The sequence below is a fragment of the Tursiops truncatus genome, chromosome 11 (genome assembly GCF_011762595.2).
Source record: "Tursiops truncatus isolate mTurTru1 chromosome 11, mTurTru1.mat.Y, whole genome shotgun sequence".
Taxonomy (NCBI): Eukaryota; Metazoa; Chordata; class Mammalia; order Artiodactyla; family Delphinidae; genus Tursiops; species Tursiops truncatus.
Genome location: NC_047044.1, coordinates 85,129,460 through 85,151,350, shown reverse-complemented (window position 1 = coordinate 85,151,350; position 21,891 = coordinate 85,129,460). Strand labels below are relative to the sequence as shown.

The 21,891-nt window shown below is 35.8% G+C and overlaps 1 protein-coding gene and 1 long non-coding RNA gene across 2 annotated transcripts in view; one reads left to right on the top strand and one right to left on the bottom strand.

Annotated features, from left to right (window-relative positions):
• The window catches only part of LOC141275899 (uncharacterized), a 79,745-nt gene extending 75,215 nt beyond the window's left edge, over nt 1-4,530 (bottom strand). The window contains exon 1 of the long non-coding RNA XR_012324505.1: nt 4,456-4,530. This is a non-coding gene — a long non-coding RNA (uncharacterized lncRNA). The remainder of the gene's footprint in view (nt 1-4,455) is intronic.
• On the top strand, nt 719-16,642 carry CMAS (cytidine monophosphate N-acetylneuraminic acid synthetase). The gene is made up of 8 exons (XM_004325308.4): nt 719-1,063; nt 7,538-7,680; nt 7,840-7,995; nt 9,738-9,871; nt 11,609-11,703; nt 12,079-12,250; nt 13,010-13,163; nt 16,042-16,642. Exons 1-8 carry the CDS (start codon nt 804-806, stop codon nt 16,230-16,232), a joined length of 1,305 nt encoding a protein of 434 aa, XP_004325356.3. The 5' UTR covers nt 719-803; the 3' UTR covers nt 16,233-16,642.
• Nucleotides 16,643-21,891: the final 5,249 nt, after the last annotated feature.

Below are 21,891 nucleotides of genomic sequence, written 5' to 3'. Positions count from 1 at the left end.
AGTTTTTCCACCAGACGGATGGTGATATTTGATAGAAAAGGCAGACAGATATGTTGAAAGGTTAACTAAACCTATTGTGGTGATCATTTCCCAATACATACAAATATTGAATCATTACATTGTACACCTGAAACTAACATGTTATATGTCAGTTACACCTCAATTTAAAAAAAAAAAAAGAAAGAAAAAGAAAATGCAGAGGTAGAAGCAGTTTGAGCTTCTCCTCACATGGTTACCAAAAATACAGGGTTGCTCTGGGAGGGTTGTTTTTAAAATGTTGAATTTAAGGTGCTTGGAGGACATTCGAATGAGGTCATCTCTTGGAAACAATGAGTCAGAAACATAGCAGAAAGACGGACGTTTAAAATATACATTTTAAAATATAAAATTGATTAGTGTTCGGGTGCACCAGGGTGTGCCGTGGAAAACCCACCACAATTCCTAAATGGAGAAGTTCTTCAGCAGAAGATCGGTAACCTGTGTTGCCTATTTTATTAATCTCCATACAATATCGAGCCCCCTAGAAGCTACACTTCCTTCCAGGCATTTCTGGCCTTTCCGTGCCGGGCTTGGACTTGGGGGTCGTCCGGGCAGAGCCTACAGGCCCTCCGGGACCCTGCGAGCGACCCGCGGACTACAATTCCCGGCGTGCCCCGCGAGGGCGCGGGGACGTGGCGGTGGGCGGGGCCGGGAACAGCCACCCCCGCTAGCGGTCGGGCGGGGAGGTCGGGCGGCGCCGAGCTGAGGTGGCGAGAGAAGAGCTCCCGGATGTGGAGAAGCTGGGGAGAAGGCGTGGGAGGAAGATGGACTCGGTGGAGAAGGGGGCCGCCACCTCCGTCTCCAACCCGCGGGGCCGGCCCTCCCGGGGTCGGCCGCCAAAGCTGCAGCGCAACTCCCGCGGGGGCCAGGGCCGAGGTGTGGAGAAGCCCCCGCACCTGGCGGCCCTAATCCTGGCCCGCGGCGGCAGCAAAGGCATCCCCCTGAAGAACATTAAGCACCTGGCGGGGGTCCCGCTCATTGGCTGGGTCCTGCGTGCGGCCCTGGACTCGGGGGTCTTCCAGAGGTGCGCATGTGCGAGAGTGGGCGGTGCGGCCTGGGCGGGGGTCGTGAGGGGGAGCCGGGCCGCCGGAGGGGCAGGGGCTCCGGGGGGCAATCGCCCCCGGAAGGGGTGTGCAAGATCCGGGGTGTCTGGGCCCCGGCTGGCAGCCGGGGGAGGAGGGGCTCCAGCTTCTTCCTTGTTCCGTAGCTGCTAGTAGCCATGAACTTGGGACCGTTCCTGTCTCCGCCCTTGAGAATAACATCCGTAAAGGGGGAGATTTCCTCTTCTCTACTGTCTGCGCTGCCCGGGTTGACCTCGCAGGGTAAAGGAAAGGAGTCCACCCTTGTGAAACGTCTGCGATAATCTGTGAACTCCTTTAGGCAGTGGCCGTTGGCTTTCCCCTGTTGCCCGGCGTCTGATACCCACCTGGTGCTGTTCGATTAAGGAGGCATCGGGTTCATGAATGGAGTGGGCTGTCAAGGCTTTTCTCATTTCAAGCTCAGCTTGGAGATCCTTTCCTGACCTTTGGAAAATACTCTAAGCTATCTGCCTGTGAGTCAGCACAATCTAGACAGCTCCCCACATTTGTATGTAGGTGCGAGAGTGGAAAACCGCACCGCTGGACTGTTTGATGAAATGCTTATAAATGGTTTGATCATACCTTTGGAACCTCGTTTGTCCTAAGGACAGTTTTAATTGTGCATCATTTAGAGACATGGCCATATGCCGTATTGGCCAGGAGTTACAAGCTTATGTCATTCATAAAAGAAGGGAGATAGAATTCTGTGCCAAGAATGAACTTACACATGGTAATTTCAACCTAATTATGCTTGAATTTGTTACCGTGGAAAGTAAATTATTTTCACCTTTTTGATGTTTGGGTTTTGGTTTTTAAAGAGATGGCTGTTTTTGGAGCATATTAATTACCTACATTAATATATGGATAAATGATTTTCACTTAACTGTTCTTGTTTACAAAGGAGGTACCAAAAAAGTATAAATTTACTAATTTAATGTTTTTATCCAAAGGAAGTCCTGGGTGGTGCAAGGTAAATAAGAGCTGGCACACAGAATATAACAGTAATGTAACAGGAAGTGTGCAAAGGAGTGATAAAGAAAGACTGGGGGATTTGGTTCAGTTCAGTAAACACTGAACCCTAATTTCTGCCATACACATCCAAGGGAACAGCAAGATGTGTGTGACATGGTTCTTTCCGTGTTAAGCTCACAGACTTTTGGACATTTTTACCTCCTTACAAAGGGTACACACTGGGGAAAAAAAAAAAGGACCGAGAGAAGGTGCATCCAGTTAGTAGTGATGTAGTAAAATCCTATTTTTGTGACAAGCTAGAGAGGAATATCACATTCATAATAGATTGAGAACAGAATGCATTCACAACTCCAGTTGCATATGTCTAGAAACCCCTTTCAAACTGGCTAAACAAAAAAAGGTAGGGCTTGTTTGAGATACAGATTCAAGGGCAAAAATGATTCATTCATTCAGCAAACATTTATTGACTACCTACTATGTGACAGGCACTGTTATGTGTCCTTAACCAAGGGTTATAGGAGTAGGGTCCATCCCTAGGCTGGTGGAGCTTGCATTATTATAGGGAGAAGACAGTTAATATATAAACAGTGTATACTGTACCAGGTGATAATACATATTTTTAAGAAAAAGAAAGTAAGGGGATAGTGCACCATATCCTCTATTTCCTCACCATAATCCTCTATTTCTTGATTCCTCTAGATAGGCTCTCCCCTTATGGTATGGGGGTAGTTTTGCTGAGAACGGCAGAACTTCCCACACATAACAAACAACTCCATCCAAACGTCTGTGTTCAACCAAACTCTGTCATGGTTTCTAGCAGCTTAAGGCCTTGTTCTTAGGATGATCCCAGCCCCTGAAAATGCATGCTCAGTGCTGCTGGGAGAATTTACCTATGTTCTTCTGGCAGATAGCCCCTGGATGCCCTCTTAAAACAGTTAATTTAGAAAGCTTGCAGTTATACATCCCTCTCTGCCCCTTGAGTTCTAATCTACCACCCAGAAGTGGTAGATTTGAATTTAATTGACTTATTCTGAAGCTGCAGTCAGTTTGGAGCAGCCTTCCTGCTTCTCCCCTTCTGCCTCCTTCAACAAATATGTACCCTATGAAGGAATTGGGGAAAACTGTAGCTTGCCTGATTTGTGTTTTTCGGGCCTGGAGATTATTTTGTTCAAAATCATTTTGACTTAATTGAGTTTCTGGCCTGCTTAGAATCAAAGCTAACAATACTTTCAAGGTTGCTAACTTTGCACACTAACTTGGAGAGTTAACAGTCAAGAAAAATGCTGAGATAATATTTTCATTTAGTAAAAAGCTATTGTTTGAGCTGAGTTTTTAAGAGCTTGGTTTCAACAGTGGTTGAGTGCTGTGTAAGTGAATCTCAGAGTAAATTGATTTTTTAAAATGTTGCCTAACGTGAAAGATAAACATAAGTTTTGGTTTCATTTCTAGGGTGTGGATTTATGATTAATGAAAGGCCATGCTATGTTGTCCTTGAAATGGCAGCTTATGATTTGAAGTTTCTGTCGTAGGGATCATGGTTGATACTCCTGTTCATCCTGTTAGATGTAGTATGACTTCATCTGAGGCTAAAGCCATTGACGTTGAACTCTGACATTTACTTTATACTTGATTTTAAATTTAAAGCCATTGACATTGAACTTTGACATTTACTTTATACTTGATTTTAAATTTAAAGCCATTGACGTTGAACTTTGACATTTACTTTATACTTGATTTTAAATTTTATTATCCCTGTTTGTTCATTTGCTCATTCTTTCTCTTTTGCCCTGCCTCATCTGATGCCCCTAAACCAAGGGAGAATGATTGACTGACTTAGTCCTTCTAATAAATGATGATCATTGTATTTTAAGTGTACCTATAAGATACTGTTTTCATATTCATAATGCCATTGCCTTACATAATACATACAAATTAGACATTTGGACCTTTGAAGGTCTGAAAGCAAAACTTCAGTTTTCCTTCCAACAGAGTCAGTGTGAGGATGAGACTGTGTAGCTGTTCCTTTATTGCCATTCCTATTTTATTATTTTCAATAGCTAACACTTAATAAACGTTTATTCTGTATTGTGGTTTATGTTGAATTCTCATAACAATCATATTAGGTAATTACTACTATTATTACCTCCGTTTTACTGAAAATTGAGGCTTAGGGAGATTTGACCTAGAGTCATAAAGCTAGCTTGTGGTAGAGCCGGGATTTGAAGCCCTTCCTTCAGAGTCCATGCTCTTAACCATCTACTGTTTCATTCATTCAACAAATTGAGCACCTGTTATGTAGCAGGCACTATAAATATACCTTGTAAAAAGTAAAGCATTGTAGAAAGGTTAGTTATTGCTTCCTTACCTCTCGCTGTCTCTACCAATCCGCTGAGAGTTTCTCAAGAAAATGGATTATATATCCCAGTGTCCAGAGTAGGGCCTGAAACAGAATAGGCAGTCAGGAATCATTTCATGAATGAATGAATAAATGAATAATAAAAGGGAGGAAAGATGAAACACAGGCAAACCTCTTCCCAACCTCTGTTATTTCTTATTTACTGTTTAGCATTTCCAAAAGATCACTGAATCCTGATGTGTTGAATGTTTATTACAGTAAAGATCAGGATAATAAAGTAAATGGCTTCAGTAATTTATTTCAATTAGTGATGGAAACCAGATGTCAAAAGACTCATCTCTTCCTTTTACTGTTTACTTTTTTACTGTTACCATCACCACCCTCCTTTTATCGTCTCTTTAAAAAATTCACTACATTTTTGTTGGTACTTCACTTTGTTATATAACTTTGTGACACTTTCCAGTGAAAAACTTATCCCAAAATTATTTCAGATTTTGAGATGGAGGAAAATGAGGGCTCCTATGTTGTGCCTTGCGCAGAATGACATGAGTAGGTATGACACACTTGACTCCTAGCCAATGGCTCATCTTGTTTACTAGGTTTCCTCTGAAAAACAAATTGGAGGCACTATGGGGGTTTATTGACTTTTATCTCTATTAAATCATCTGCCAATAGTAAAGGCAATAAATGAAATTAAATTCATAAATGAAAGCCAGAGATGTTAGAAATTTTTCTTTAGTTTCTCTCTTTTCACTCTTGACAATTGAGCATAGACGTTTGAAACATGCAGGTTCTCATTCATTCAGTAGATACTGAATGAAAGGGGTAAAAGAAATAGAGTTGACCCTTGAACAATGTGGGGTCAGGGGTGTCAACTCCCCACCCCGGGCAGTCAAAAATCCCAGATTAGCTTTTGATCCACCAAAACTTAACTACTAATAGCCTACTGTTCACTAAAGCCTTACCAGTAACATAAACACATTGTTTTTAAAATTTAATTGATTTTTTTAATTGAAAGATTCTTTAAATTCCTTAGTGCTTTACAATTTTCAAAAGTTTCACACATGATTTTATGTAATCCCATAATAACCCTTTTTTTCCCCTACCCCTATATTGGCCCTCCCCCTTTCCCTCTCCCCATGAGTAACCATGAGTTTTCTATATCTGAAACACATTATGTTTTATTTAATTTTGTTTTATTTTGTTTATGTTTTATTTATTTTTTATTATTAACACATTTTATAATATATATGTATTGTATAGTATATTACAATAAAGTAAGCTAGAGAAAAGAAAATCATAAGGAAGACAAAATACATTTACAGTACTGCACTATATCATAAGTTTACTTTGTTTACAAGATGAATCACCTGTCAGTATCAATATTGTCATATGATACAAAACTGTAGATGTTACACATATTACTAACACTGAACATCAAAAATAAAAAGATAATGTGAAAAAGAAATTCATATTTATTTACAGGTATAATGATTCGGGCATTGATAACAAAGAAGCAACAGTGTGATTGCTTTATGGTAGCCTGTTGTAATCAGTATGATTGCTTCACGGTAGCCTAGCCTATACACTAATGAATGAATCATTATAAAATTTTTATGGCGTACAGTATTACAGTCATATTCATAATACAGTGTCAGAAACATTGTTCCATTTTTTTAAAAAACCACTTACCTGTGATGATGGGCAGGGTTAAAAAACAGAAAAGTAAAACATTATTAACTTTATATTAAATATCACTCATATCTATGTAAGGATAGACTGTTATCTACATATGTTTTATGCGTTCATGGCATACTTTTTTTTTTTTTTCGTGTTTTTGTGGTATTATACTTAGTCATCTTGGCTGGTTTAATTACATCGTTGTTGTTTATTTTTTGGCCATGCCTCGCAGCATGTGCGATCTTAGTTCCCCAACCAGGGATCAAAACCACACCCCCTGCATTGGAAGCACGGAGTCGTAACCACTGGACCGCCAGGGAAGTCCCACCTAACTTTTTCTTATTTTTTCCAATATTACTAGGCTACACAGTTTGCGATTTTTTTCAAATTTTAGCAGACCTTCTAAAATTTTTCCAGTACATTTACTGAAAAACATTCACACAGTTCAAACCAGTGTTGTTCAAGGGTCAACTGTATATGCATATACCAAAGAAGTCATTCAGATTTCTTTGTGTAATGTCACTATAAAAACATTGTGGCTAGAGTAATACTCACATCTTCTGTTTCTAGCAGTGGGGATTTGTAAAGGTCAAGGAAACAATTCAGTACAGACTAGTACACGCCCCCAAATAATGTTTTATATTTTAGTCTTAGTCGTCATCTTATAAAGTCCAAATGGTCAACTCTGTAAGCTGTGGTTAATAGAGCTGTTCAACTAAGCTCTCCTGAGCCAATCAAGTCATGTTCTCCACATCTTTAATTGTTATCGGTGGCTTTACCCACTTGATTCTATGTTCAGATATTTATATACCCATTGTTAGTTGGCCAAAAAAAAAAAAAAAGAGTTGGCTTGTCTGATTGTTTTGGGCATTTAGTCTCTACTGAGCTTGAAACTCTTTGAGTGTTGTGGTTTGGCTAAGCCAAATCCATTTTTTTCTTAGCAAGTATATTAAATACACAATATTTTGGATTTTGATGGGGAATGAGAAGCAGTATCTTCTTTATTTTCTTTAGATTTGAACTTCTCGTGTTACTAGTGTCTTTAATATACCAGTAGCTTCAAAAATACCAATTATCATTTTTTTCTAACTTTATAAAACTATATCTAGGTCTATGTAAATAATATGTATATAAATAATGTTATATATAATATAAATATTTATATATGTAAATATAAATATTACATCTAGGACCACATTTTTGATTCAGACATTTTAAAATGTGGTTTACATAGAAAATACTTTATTTTTCTTTAAATTTTATATTAATTTCTATCTGTAACATTATTTTGCTGGTACAAAAACTATTCTAACATTATGTAAGCTGTATTTTTGGGGTTGCAGAGCTCCTTTTTATCTTTAATGATTTTTTTTTTAGTGATTTGGCTTTTTATTTTTTAATATCTGTACAGTGTTTGGGTTTCAACAGACCATGATGAAATTGAGAATGTGGCCAAACAATTTGGTGCACAAGTTCATCGAAGAAGTTCTGAAGCTTCAAAAGACAGTTCTACCTCACTAGATGCCATCATAGAATTTCTTAATTATCACAATGGTATGAGTTTGACTAATAGTTTATTCAAAATTTTACATAATTTCCAACTTGCCTATCATTTCACAAGACTTGTTTTAACATTTGAATTTAGATCTTAGTATTACTTGCTTGCAAAGAACTTTATTTTGATGTTCTTTTCATTTGTTTTGTCTTTTTAAGAGGTTGACATTGTAGGAAATATTCAAGCTACTTCTCCGTGTTTACATCCTACTGATCTTCAAAAAGTTGCAGAAATGATTCGAGAAGAAGGATATGATTCTGTTTTCTCTGTTGTGAGACGCCATCAGTTTCGATGGGGTGAAATTCAGAAAGGAGGTAATCTGTTGTATCAATCTTTATTTTAGCTCATTTTATGGAGAATTAATTTTTCATATGTAAATATTCTTTAGGAGTGGGGAGAGTAAAAAGGGAGCAGTAAAATAGAACATGGGATTCTTAACTCTAGTAGGTAATAACATTTATAATGTGTTCTAAATCTTGTGATTATTGAGGCAAAACAATGAGACCAAATTAATTCTCTACCAAATTACTTTTTACAAAGGATTATTTTAACCCTCTATTTGTATTTTGAGGAAGACATGTCATTTTTCTAGAGCAAATACTTTTATGTTGTTCTAGACTTGCTTGATAAACTCCGTATAAATCACAGAATTGTGGGAATAGAAGTCTTCCACCAAAAAGTTTTGGAGAACCTCAAGAATGAATTTGTGGAATTGCTTCCCAAAATTTGTAACTTCTTGTGCAAAAAGAGTTCCATAACGTTTAGCTAGAGCCTGATTTCTAGCCAGATGAAGTAGCAAAATCTGTAATAAAGAATAGAATCACCAACAAATAGGTAAATGTAACATACTTGAAGAAAGGCAGTGTGATTACTCTTCAATGCCCTGACATGTGTTGAATGTAGGAAAGCTGGTCTCTAACCTATGTTTGACTTAAAGGAGAGGGGAAGATGCAGTGAAAATGGAGAAGGTCCACAAAAGAGCAATTAAGATAAGAAGATAAAGTTATAGACAGAAAATGATGATTTTTCAGCCTCTAAATATGAATGCTGTCAAAGTCAATGCAGTATATCAATGACTAAATTTATTGATTTCATTCAATAAGCATTTATTGAGTGTCTTCTCTGTAGCAAGTTCTACGTTAAGTTTTATATATATAATATTTTGAACTTATTCACTAAATATCAGAAATAAGATATAGGAAGGATTAAAGCTTGTAAAACACATTTTTGAACAAATCAAGGAAGCCCAGTGTTAAACTGAATATTGAGCTTTATATGATATGTGATTAAAGTTCAAAAAGTTCAAAAAGTATCCATACACATCCATAAACACAAATTTGGCAAAAATTTAGTGGAAAGCCAAGGGAATTCCTATATACCAATACTGAAGGCTTCATTTATTATATCATGTTATAATCATTAATGTTGGTATTGCTCAGCCTTCATTATTACCAACAATAATAATAAGTAAACATTATTTATTGTTATGTATATTTTATATTAGTATTTTTTTAACTACTAGTAAGAATGTATCATACATTATATAAGCAGTTCTATCAATATTAAAGTTTCAATAATTTAGTGGGGAAGTATTCATTTTTCTGTAATAATTCCATGAGAGTAATTTCTCAACCACATTAGATAAATAACACATACATTGTATTTCTATAGAAGCTCATAGTGAGCAAGTAGATTTAAAGGGCTCAAATACTGAACTATGGGTACTTTATAACAAATTCAGTTCTTTTGAAACTATTTTAAGGTTGCCTTTATGTCCTCCCAAAGCATTATATTTGTATAAATAGTTTAAAACTTTAATTGCTCAGAATTTCTCTGTAAGATACCTTATTTTTCTATTATCGTTATTGAAAAGCAAAGATAAATCATCAGAATTATTAGAGGTTTTGTTTCTTTAAAAAATCTTTTAAATTGTTTATTTAGATACAGAAATATTCTACCTTCTGAGTTCATTTTTATTTGCTTTTTAAAAAAATTACTGAATGAACATTTTCAGTGTTCAAAGCACCTGGGACTTACTGTAGCTTTTTGCTTTTAGTTCGTGAAATGACTGAGCCTCTGAATTTGAATCCAGCTAAACGACCTCGTCGACAAGACTGGGATGGAGAATTATATGAAAATGGCTCGTTTTATTTTGCTAAAAGACATTTGATAGAGATGGGTTACTTACAGGTTTGTGCCCTCATTTTGCAAAAACCTTTCAAACCCTTTTATCTATATACTTTGAGTTCTAAGAAAGAAGTATGCACATAAAGGAAAGTATTAACCCCTAGGGGAAAAGCAGTAACTGACAAGATTTATCATCTGAGGCATTTATCCTGCACACTTACCCCAAAATGATCTTTGGGGTTCATTCAGTGAATATGGGAAAGATTCTGCTACAGTTGCAACATTAAGATAAGAAATGAAACAAGTATTGAATGTTCTATATGTGTCCTGGTATTCATATTATTTCATTCAAAACTCTGTTTTTAATCCATAGTTGTATTACTGTCAAGTTGTGGTTGTACAGTTGAATAACCTTTATTACTTTGAAAAGAGACAAAAAACACAACAGTATAGTAGAGGTGAAAGAGCACCAACCTGGGCATCAGGAAAACTGGAATATATTGTAGTAAAATCTCTATAACTATTTAACCTTGAATATATCATTTTATCTGTTCTGAGTCTTAATGCTCTCATTTTACAATAAGGGAGTTGGATGTCTCTCTCATCTTTAGAGCCTGTGTGGTTACATCATATACTATTTGTTCATTTTGGTTATAGCTATTCTTTATTCAGCACTTACTATGGACCCAGGACTATATGAAATACTACATAGGTTATCTTATATAACGGAATAAAATGGATGTTCCTAGTTCTGTTTCAGAGGAGGAAATAGCAGCTCTGAAAAATGAAGCAATTGGCTCAAAGCAAAAACAAATTGTGAATGGCACTGTTAGGATTTGGATTCAGGTCCTATGTTACTCAAAAAATAGCATTTAAGAACCCCCGAACTCCATTCTTTATAGTAAAAATTCTAATGTGACTCATTCTCTAAGGGGAAGGAATTTTTCCAATCTTCTGGTCAGTAGGCGAACTGTAGACTGGCTGTTCAGTTAAGTTTGAGTATTCAGGAAAATTAGATTTGACATCTATAGATACCACCCTCCATAAGCTCTTTGCTAAGGGGGAATGTGATTTGACCCTTTCCTAAAGTGTGGAGAAAAGTAGCTTTCTCATTGTAACAAGATTTGTAAAGAGACTGACAATTCTGAAAAATGAAAATTTCTAGTGATTGATATTGACCTTCAAATGATTACAATCAGGAAAGGCCTCACTCCTCTTGCCCCACACCCCAGGATCATGACACTGTTCCTACCTTTACCCACATGTGACCCAGACAATTATTGTCCACTCCCATCTGTAGCTCAGGGATCTAAGGCAGTTCTGTACAGTAGATACTACAGTTCCTTTTCCTCCCCAATCTTACCCCTATTGCAAATAGGAACAGAAGTTCCAAAAACATTTATACTACTGCTTTTGGATGATGATGGGAGAGACTACCAGAACAAAGGGGATACAATTAGGGATTCCCAGAAAATTCCTTGTGGTCAGAATACTGGAGAATGCATATTATTTCTACTCTGTTTCAGTCTTTAAAATCTATTTAAAGAAAAATGGGAACTTGCACTGTGTAAATAGAATTTGAAAAATGTCAAGGTTGTTTGTTTTATGTGGTTTGAATATATGGAAAACAATAAGCTCTCCCCTCCAAAAAAAATTATTTGTTGTATGTCTGGTATTACTGGCTTATTCATTTTTCTTAGTACTATAGAAGTGGATTCATTGTTCTGTATTGTAATAAACTTTTTGATATGTGTGAATGCATGTTGACAACAGTCCTCATGGCACCTGTGCTATCTTTAGGGTGGGAAAATGGCGTACTACGAGATGCGAGCCGAGCACAGTGTGGACATAGATGTGGACATTGACTGGCCTATTGCAGAACAAAGAGTTTTAAGGTGAAAACAAGATTGTATAGCCTTTGCACTAGACCACAATGAATGATTTTTAGTAGATACATTTAAATTCACTTGTGGACAACTGATTTTTGATCCTCCAATCTTAGGATCTTTTGTAATTATTTTGCTTATGTGAGGAAGACATATACATAAAATATGCCTATAGATGGCTTATTCAGTAACTTGAGAAGCACATAATCTGGTTAGACCACACTTAAAATCCTTGCACTGTAAGTTGAAGTGTATATGTGAGGTTACTTGGAAAGGTAATGTTTGAGTAATTAAATGGAAACGGGTTATCAAGTTTACTGGTGTTAGCCAGATGAGAGATTAGTATCACACTAAAATTCAAAAGTCTATTTTGGTTTCTTTTAGATTTGGCTATTTTGGCAAAGAGAAGCTGAAGGAGATAAAACTTTTCGTTTGCAATATTGATGGATGTCTAACCAATGGCCACATTTATGTATCAGGAGACCAAAAAGAAATAATATCTTACGATGTAAAAGATGCTATTGGGATAAGTTTATTAAAGAAAAGTGGTATTGAGGTATGTGCCCCCTGAACATAGCAATGCTTTTTAAGATTGTGATTTAAGGTCAAGGAACACGTGAGGGAAATAAGAGATTTACGTTTTTAGTATTATCAATTAAAATATCTGAAATTTAGCTTTCACATGCCTAGAAAATTGTGCTATTTACTTTTAGATGAGCAGAATTAGTAATTTGTCTATCAATAAATAATATTTCTTATTTTTTTAATGAGTATGATAGTAGGTGCTATCTAGTATTTCTGATAGGATTTTGCAACCAGAAAGATTTCATAGAAAATAGGTGTCAGCATTTGGAGAAAAGCAAATCTCAGGTGGATTTTTTAAATGTAGCTTATTCTTATGATTGAAAATTTTAATTCAAAATAACAATACTTATGTGTATTTTCAAAAATGAAGTTTAAGATGATTTCTTAGAATTCACTAGAAATCTTAAATACGTGTTTCTGAGCAGCATGAGAGACAAGTTAGACTTTCCTCTGAATAAATTGAATTATTGGAGAATCTTAGATTGTTATCAGACAATGTGTATTTTATTTTTTACCTGTAGATAGAATCCTTTGCACTGTAGAAAACAGTCTTTCGCCTTTATTGGACTACTAGCAATCAAATGTGTTAAAGCTTCATCATTTTAAAATAAATTAGTTGATTTTACTTAATTAGTCCTTCAGACTACTCACTTGTGATTTGTATTATTTAAAAGGTGTTATTATGAGAGATTTCTGTTTTCTCATTTTGCCCTTTTTTTTTTTTCTTAAGGTGAGGTTAATCTCAGAAAGGGCCTGTTCAAAGCAGACTCTCTCTTCCTTAAAACTGGATTGCAAAATGGAAGTCAGTGTACCAGACAAGCTTGCAGTTGTAGATGAATGGAGAAAAGAAATGGGCCTGTGCTGGAAAGAAGTGGCGTATCTTGGTTGGTGTCCTTCTATTCAGCCATAATAATGGATTGAAGATTTCTGATATATAGGAAGTACATTCTGAATATATTTTGCTATTATTAAAATGTACATAGATTTGACTCCCCAGATTCCATTTCCAGGAAAGAAATTGAACAAATATGCCAATAATGGAGGGAAAAAAAGAACCCACCTAAATATCCTGCACAAATAGATTTATGCAACCATTAAAAACAATGCTGTAATATGTATTCCTTGACATGGTCACAAGTTTTTCACTTTAGCATTAAGCAAGTATATTTATCAGGTGTCTCCTCTATGTATACCTGGAACTGGTTGCTGGGACTTATTGCTTACAGGGTTTACAGTCTAATGATGTCAACATTTTTGAATATCAGTAATGAAAAGTTATTAAAATACATAATAACTATAAACCGTGTATGAGATAAATATTTACAAGGATAATATGGGCCTCAAAAGAAGAAGCACAGGGATGCTTTGGGGGCACGTGATCCGGGGACTTCAGGAGTAGCCTTTGAATCACATGTGAAGATTCAGTGGAGAAAAATACTATAGAACCTTTGATAGAAAATGATCCAATTTTTGTAAGAAGAAAACAATTTTAATGGAACATATAACAAATCCCAGCTGTACTTACTATTACCTGTGCAACCTTAAGCAGCTTCTCTAAGCCTTAAGTTTTCCTACTTATAGTATAAACACAAATCAAACTTCATAAGGTTATTGGGAAAGAAATTGAAGATAATATAAAATCCTTAAAATAGTGTATGCATTTAGTAATAAGTGTATATCATTTATATAAGTAAAACTGTAAAATATATATGCCAAAGTACAGTGATTATCCATAAATAATAATAATTAGCCTAATTTTGATTTTTTTTGCCTTCGTTTATTTTTTTTTTAAAGTTTCTACCAAGAATATGCATTACTTATATCACATAAGGAAAAAAGTATAAAAAGTAGAGGTTAGAAAATCAAGAAAATAGAGAATAAACTCCAAATTTTTATTTTAAAAATCAGAGCAGTATTTTGTGTCAGCTACATAAATGTATAAAAGCGTATTCCTTTAAAATGTTGACACTTTTTTTCTTCCAATTTTATTGAGATATAACTGACTTACAGCACTGTATAAGTTTAAGATCTACAGCACAGTGACTTAACTTACATACATCATGCAGTGATTATCACAGTAAATTTAGTGAATATCCATCATCTCATATAGATACATATGAGATAATAAAAATATGTTTTCCCTGTGATGAGAACTCTTAGGATTAATCTCTTAACATACTGCTTTAATGAGTATAGCTTTTGAAAACAGGGAACATGATTCCTTCAGCTCTGTTCTTCTTTCTCAAGATTGTTTTGTCTATTTGGGGTCTTTTGTTTCCATACAAATTTTAGTTTTATTCTAGTTCTGTGAAAAATACCTTTGGTATTCTGGTAGAGGGATTGCATTGAATCTGTAGATTGCCTTTGGTGTAGTTATGATCATTTTAACAACATTAATTCTTCTAATCCATGAGCACAGTATATCTTTCCATCTGTTTGTGTCATCTTCAGTTTGTTTTGTCAGTGTCTTAAAGAGTTTTCTGAGTGCAGGTCTTTTACTTCCTTAGATTTATTCCTCGGTATTTTATTCTTTTTGATGAAATACTAAATGGGATTGTTTTCTTAATTTCTCATTCTGAGAGTTCATTATTAGTATATATAGAAACACAATAGACTTCTATGTATTAATTTTGTATCCTGCAACTTTACTGAATTCATTTATTAGTTCTAATAAACACTTTTATAAATAAAATTTAATAAAGTTTAGTTTCAGGGGTGGGTTATGCAAAGAAATACTTAAATTTTTATCATCTTTCATTGAAAACAATTCAAATTTCAATACATTTAATAATAAAAGAAAAAATTTCAGTCGATAAATGTAGAACAGATTTAAAACAAACACTCTTAACCAACATTTATTAGTAGTATTTAGTCTATATTATAGTAATAGTTATATGCAGAATGGTGAATGTTAGATCCTGGGAGCTTCTGAAATTCATCCTACCAAAAAAATAAAATAAGAGGGGGAGGTGGAGAAACTAATAAGCAAGGCAGGGAGAGAAAGGATGTAGTTATGTCAATGTGATGGTAATTTTTCAACAAGCAGCATACAAATCAGAGAGAACTGTTAGAGACTTAATATGTATAGCAACAAAATGCACTATGTGGACCTTTTTTGGTTTCTGATTCAAATAAATCAACTTTTTATAGTTGATTTATAGACAATTTTGAGACAGCTGAGGATATTTGAGGATGTACTAGGTTATTAGATGATATTAAGGAATTAGTGTTGATTTTGTTGGTTGGATGATATTATGTCAGTTTCTTAAAAATATATGTATTATAGACAGATGGCAAAGTTTATGGGTAAAGTATGTTTTCTGGGAATTCCTTCTTCTCCCTTTCCTCCAAAAAACTTGGGGGGGCAGGGAATGGACAAGAATATTGATAAATAATGCAAAACATTAATAATTACATAAATTTGGGATTCTTGCATGTTTGAAATTTTCCTTAATAAAAAGTTTAAATAATTATAGTTTATATTAGATTTCTAGTAATTGTAATATGCATGGCAAGCAGAACGTATACTCCATTCTCCTCTAATTGATAAGCGTTTATTATGAATTACTTAGGAAAAACCCTAGACCTTAAGTATTTATTATACTTGGAAATGCTTTTATTTTTGTTCCATCTAATCTGTAGTATTTCTAATATACAGTGTCTGAAGTTGCCAGAATCACTTACTGATTGCTGTTTGCATTACTTAGGAAGAAAATTCCTTCTCTCTTTAAATATTCAACCAGTGTTTCTTTAACTTGATAGGAAATGAAGTGTCTGATGAGGAGTGCTTGAAGAAAGTGGGCCTCAGTGGCGTTCCTGCTGATGCCTGTGCCGCTGCCCAGAAGGCTGTTGGATATATTTGCAAAAGCTATGGTGGCCGTGGTGCCCTCCGAGAGTTTGCAGAGCACGTTTTCCTACTAATGGAAAAGGTTATTAATTCATGCCAAAAATAGAAATTAGTGTTATGTTGGAAAAGAAAGTATACAGCCTTCTTCAGCCACTTTTCTTTTATTTTTGATTAAGTACAATTCCATGCTGTAATGTTAACAGAGAGTGTGATCTGATTTGTGATATATCTTAATATCTTTTAAAGCAGAGTCTTCTCAAACTGTCACTCTAAAACCTTCTATGAAATAACTGTGCTGTACTTTTCTCTTTATGCAGGATCATTATTTAGAGATTGATCACAGTCTCTCTCAGATTTTTAGTAAATGCAAGTAAGAACATCATCAAAATTGACTTTGTATTGTATCCTGTAAAATTGTGTGTTTGTGTGCTCTTAATGATGCTGAAACTTTATTTATTTTGGGACAGTTTGTCTGGTAAGACATGCCCTTCTATTAATAAAATTACATTTCACAAACTTGATGAAAACTGTCTTGTTGCTATAGATTTACCAAACATTGCCTTATTTCCTTTAAACACTGACCATGCAGTCAGCGATTTACCAAACATTGCCTTATTTCCTTTAAACACTGACCATGCAGTCAGCGTGAGAAACAAGCCACTAAATACCAGCTGTAGAGCATCCGATTGTACTTCATATATGGATACATACAGCACATAAATACAAATACAGATGTCTGAAGAAATTCATGTATTGTGAAGGTTGTATATTGGTTTGTAGTAAATCGTTTGCAGTTACCTCGGAGATCATGGTAATTTTGTGTACTAAATTTGGCTATTATCACAATTTTACAGCCAGCACAAATCGCTCTCCTACCTGGTTAGATTCCAAGAATGGGACATTAGCTCATAATTGCGGATGCTTACCTAATAAAAACACTAACCATTTCTTGTGGAACATTTTCATCTATTTCCACTATAAAAAGAGTTCATGTAAAACTCTAGCAAGAAGCAAGCCATTCACGCGGCGCTATATAGGAAGCTGTTTTCCAGTCAAGGCTGGGTGGATCTGTACAGTTCAGAGTCTGCCCCTATAGGCCAGACATAAGTTGGAAAAAAAAGGACCATCTTCTACCTTAATTTCCTTTACATCTTGTCCTGGTTTTACTCCCATCTTTCTTGCTTTTCCACTGCTAACTCTATGTTCTCCCATCCCCTTAAATTTACACATTCCCCAAGTTCTAAACGCAGCTCTTGTTCTTCCCGAAGACCACATCTCTATTCAGTATTTCGGCTATAACCTCCATGCAGATGACTCCAAAATCTAATGACTCCAAAACCTAATCTCTGTTGTGAGATCTGGTTGCGTTTCAAGTTCTTTGTATTATAGGCCAGACTCCTGTACCTCATCTCTCAAATGTCTGATTTTATCATTGGGACATCACAGCCTTCCTCAGTTTCTCCTTTTCATTTCTAGTCAGACACTAAATCTTGAGCTTGATACTACTAGCCCAGTGTCCCTTCAGTTTATCTAATACTATTGCTAGATTAATTATGTATTTGCTGTTATCATTTACAAAATCTGTAGTGACTCCATGCTGACCACAGAATGTAGTCAAACATTTCCCAGTCTGAATGTACTCTGGACACTATTTCCAGCTTCGGTTCCTACTGATTCTTGTGCGGTTCTCCACCCCAATCAAGCTATTCTGTGTAATTCTCCAACCATGCCTCTATTAGCCTATTCTCAAGTCTTATATTTAATCACCACATGAGTCACTCATTCCTAAAAAAACGTCCTGACAAAATACCTCCTGTAAATACCATGTATAAGTAGAGATTATACTGGAGTCCTTGTTTCATTCCCCTCACCCAAAGCCAAATACAAAGAGACAGTTCAGACCACATTGTGACTCTTAGTTCCTGTGTGCCCAATAGTAGGGAAACTTAGCCAAGAAAATATATCTTCAGCTCTGACATGTAAAGAACTTCGAAGTTGCCAACCCCTTCCCCTTCCAGTTTGTTCAACAAGACAAACTGGCCAAAATCAATGACAATCACATCCAGAGATAGAGCACCTGATATTGGTTTGCCTAGAGCAAAACCTGCTGGATGCCATAAACTGACGGGAACATTTAGTAATTTTGCAAATTGCCAGAAGTTGTGTGGAACTAATGTGAGAGTGAGAAACTCCTAGAAACTGCAGTCATGGGAGGTGGGAGTGGGACACACTTTCCCTCCAGAAATGCCAGCAGGTTATCACAAAACGGTCTGAGGATTCAAGAAAAATCCCTTTATGGTCCTGATAGGAGAAACCCTATCTCCCTAAGAAAGGACTACTCCAGTAGGAAGGACATCTCCCCAGAGGGCAATACAGAAGACTTACCCCAACAGGGAGAAGGGAACTCTGCTCCACTCCAACCTCTCTGTCTCACCTAAGGTGGGGAAATTCCCCCTTATTCAACAGGGGAGAGGACATCAAGGAAATAGAGAATGCTGCAGGCAGGAAAAACAGTAGCAGCAGGAGGAAGAAAGCTCTACGTTGTAGGAGAGACAGAAACACCTGTGAAGGCATATTCCCAAGACAAGCCCACTAAGAGACCAAGTCTTAGAAGATTTTAGAATGCTGCCCGTCTTCTACACCCTATGCTACACCAATATGTTGCTAGTATGATAACAGTGGATTACAGCTTAAAAGACTACAAGACACAGACTTTCTCTGAGGAGAAATAAAAAAAGGAAGTCCCAAAATCAAAACCAAGGACATGGAGGAATTTGAAGTCTCTGGTCCCTATAGCTACAGGAAAGAGTAAATACAGCCCAACTCCTAGAAAGATTAACATAAATCTTCATACTAGAGACTTTGTGTCTTGGTACCCATTACCCAATAACATACATGGCTTTCAACAACAAAATTTTAAAGCATACAAAAGGCAAGAAAAAGCAGAGTCTGAAGAGAAAAAGCAATCATCAGATCCAGACTCAGATATGACACACTTGTTAGTATTATCAAATAGGCAATTTAAATAGCTATGATTAATATCTAAAAGGATGTAATGAGAAAAGTACCCAACATGAAAGACCAGAAAAGTAATGTCAGTAGAGAGATGGACACTATAAGAAAGAATCAGAAGTAAATGCTAGAAATCAGACACAGGAACAGAAATGAAGAATGCCTTTGAGAGTGGGTGAGTAGACTTGAAACAGCTGAGGAAAGAATGGGCGAACTTAAATATTAGCTGATTTTATTTTGTGTTTCTCTATACATCTGAATTACATGTTTATTTTATTACATTTTGTTTTTTTCCAGTTTCATTGAGCTATACTTGACATATAACATTTTGTAAGTTTAAGGTGAACAACGTGATGATTTGAAATATGTATGCATTGCAAATGATTATCACAATAATGTTGGCACATCCATTACCTCACACAGCTACCATTCCGTGTGTGTGTGTGTGTGTGTGTGTGTGTGTGTGTGTGTGTGTGTGTGGTGAGAACATTTAAGATCTACTCTCTTAGCAGCTTTCAAGTGTACAACACAGTATTGTTAACTACAGTCACCATGCTGGACATTAATTCCCAGAAACTTACATATCTTATAACTGGAACTTTGGACCCTTTGACCAACATCATCTGTTTCCCTTATTCCCCAGCCCCTGGCAACCACCAGTACACTCTCTATTAATTCGTTTGGTTTTTTGGTTGCTTTTTTTTAGATTCTACATATAAGTGAAATCACATGGCATTTGTCTTTCTCTGTCTGGCTTATTTCACTTAGCATAAGTGCCCTTAAGTTTCATTAGTGTTGGGCAAATAGCAGAATTTCCTCCTTTTTATGGCTGAATAATATTCCACTGTATATATCTATATACCACGTTTTCTTCATTCACCATTGATGGACACTTAGGTTGTTTCCATGTGTTATGAACTTGTCAAGTTAACACTTAATAAGTGGATCACATAGATATGTGGTCAACCAAGGTAGTGACACAGGAGACTCCTGAACTCCTCACACCAACACAACAAATGTACAGCTACATATAGAGCAATTTCCTTCAAAAGAAATCCAGAAATTAGCTGAGTGATTCCTAAACATCAGACAAATGAGAAAATACACACATTGAAACTGGTAAAAAAGGCTGAGACACACTCTTGCTATAAACCCTACTCCCAGCACAGTAGGGGACGATCAGGAGGGAACTCCAACTACCAGTTTCTGCCAGAAGAGTGAAGAGTTTGGACATTACATTTAGCACCCAAACTTTTAAGACGCCCACACAATAGATGGGACCCCAAAACACCTAACTCTGAGAGCCAGTGAGGCTTGCATACATGAGACCCAAAAGACTATCGCAAAAGCAGCAGCAATAGTTAATGCGCATATGAGAACTTGACAAAGCTATCCCACCAGGGCTCAGTGCAGACAAAAACACCCATCTCACACTTTTTCCCTGGAAGCACCTTAACTACATTCTTTACCAGCTGCTGCCTGAGAGTCCAGTCTTGGTAAGACATATGTTTCTAGGAATTTATCCACTTCTTCTAGGTTATCCAATTTGTTGGAATATAATTTTTCACAGTAACCTTTATAATCCTTTGTATTTTTGTAGTGTCAGTTGTAATGTCTCCTCTTCCATTTATACTTTTATTTGAGTCCTCTCTTTTTTCTTTTTGGTTAGCTAAAAGTTTGTCAGTTTTGTTTATGTTTTAAAAAAACCAACTCTTAAAGTTTCATTGATTTTTTTTCTATTGTCTTTCTAGTTTCTATTTCATTTATTTCTAATCTTTATTATTTCCTTCTTTCTGTTAACTTAAGGCTTAGTTAGTTCTTTTTCTAATTCCTTGAAATTAGGTGGTTTATTTGAGATCTTTCTTTTAATGTATGTGTTTATCACTATAAACTTCCCTCTCAGAACTGTTTTTGCTGCATTCCATAAGTTTTGATATCTTGTATTTCCATTTTCATTTGTCTTGACATATTCTTTTATTTCCCTTTTGACTTCTTTTTTCACCAACTGGTTGATGAGGTGTGTGTTAATTTCCACATATTTGTGAGTTTTCCAACTTTCCTCCTGTTATTGACTTCTAGTTTTATACCATTGTGGACAGAACAAATGCTTGACATAATTTCAATATTCCTAAATTTGTTAAGGCTTGCTTTATGACCCAATAAATGATCACTCCTGGAGAATGTTCCATGTGTGCTTGAGAAGAAGGTTTATTTTGGTGGTATTGGGTGGAATATTCTATATATTTTGTTAGGTGCATTTAGTTTACAGTGTTAATTCAGGTCTGCTGTTTTCTTATTGATTTTCTGTCTGGTTGCTCTATCCAGGGTGATCATAGCATATGGATAAATGAAATGATTGACAGCAGTGTCTCAAGGGATGGGAAGGATGACTTGGGAATACACTCATAAAGTGGCACAGTATAGTGTTATTTGAAGGTGGACTTAGAATATTTTAAAATGTATATTGTAAACCCTAGGGCAACAACTGAAAATGTTTTTTTTAAATGTCGAGAGGAAGTAAAATAGAATAATACAAAATTCCCAATTAAACACATGGAAGTCAGAAAAAGAGGGGTGGGAGAAAAATGAACAAATGTAATAGAAAATAGAATAGAAAACAGTTACAAAGACAGTAAATTTTAATCCAACTATATCAATAATCACTTTAAATGTGAATCATCTAAACACACTAGTTAAAAGACAGAGATCTTCAGATCGGATTAAAAAACTAGACTCAACTTTATGCTGTCTAC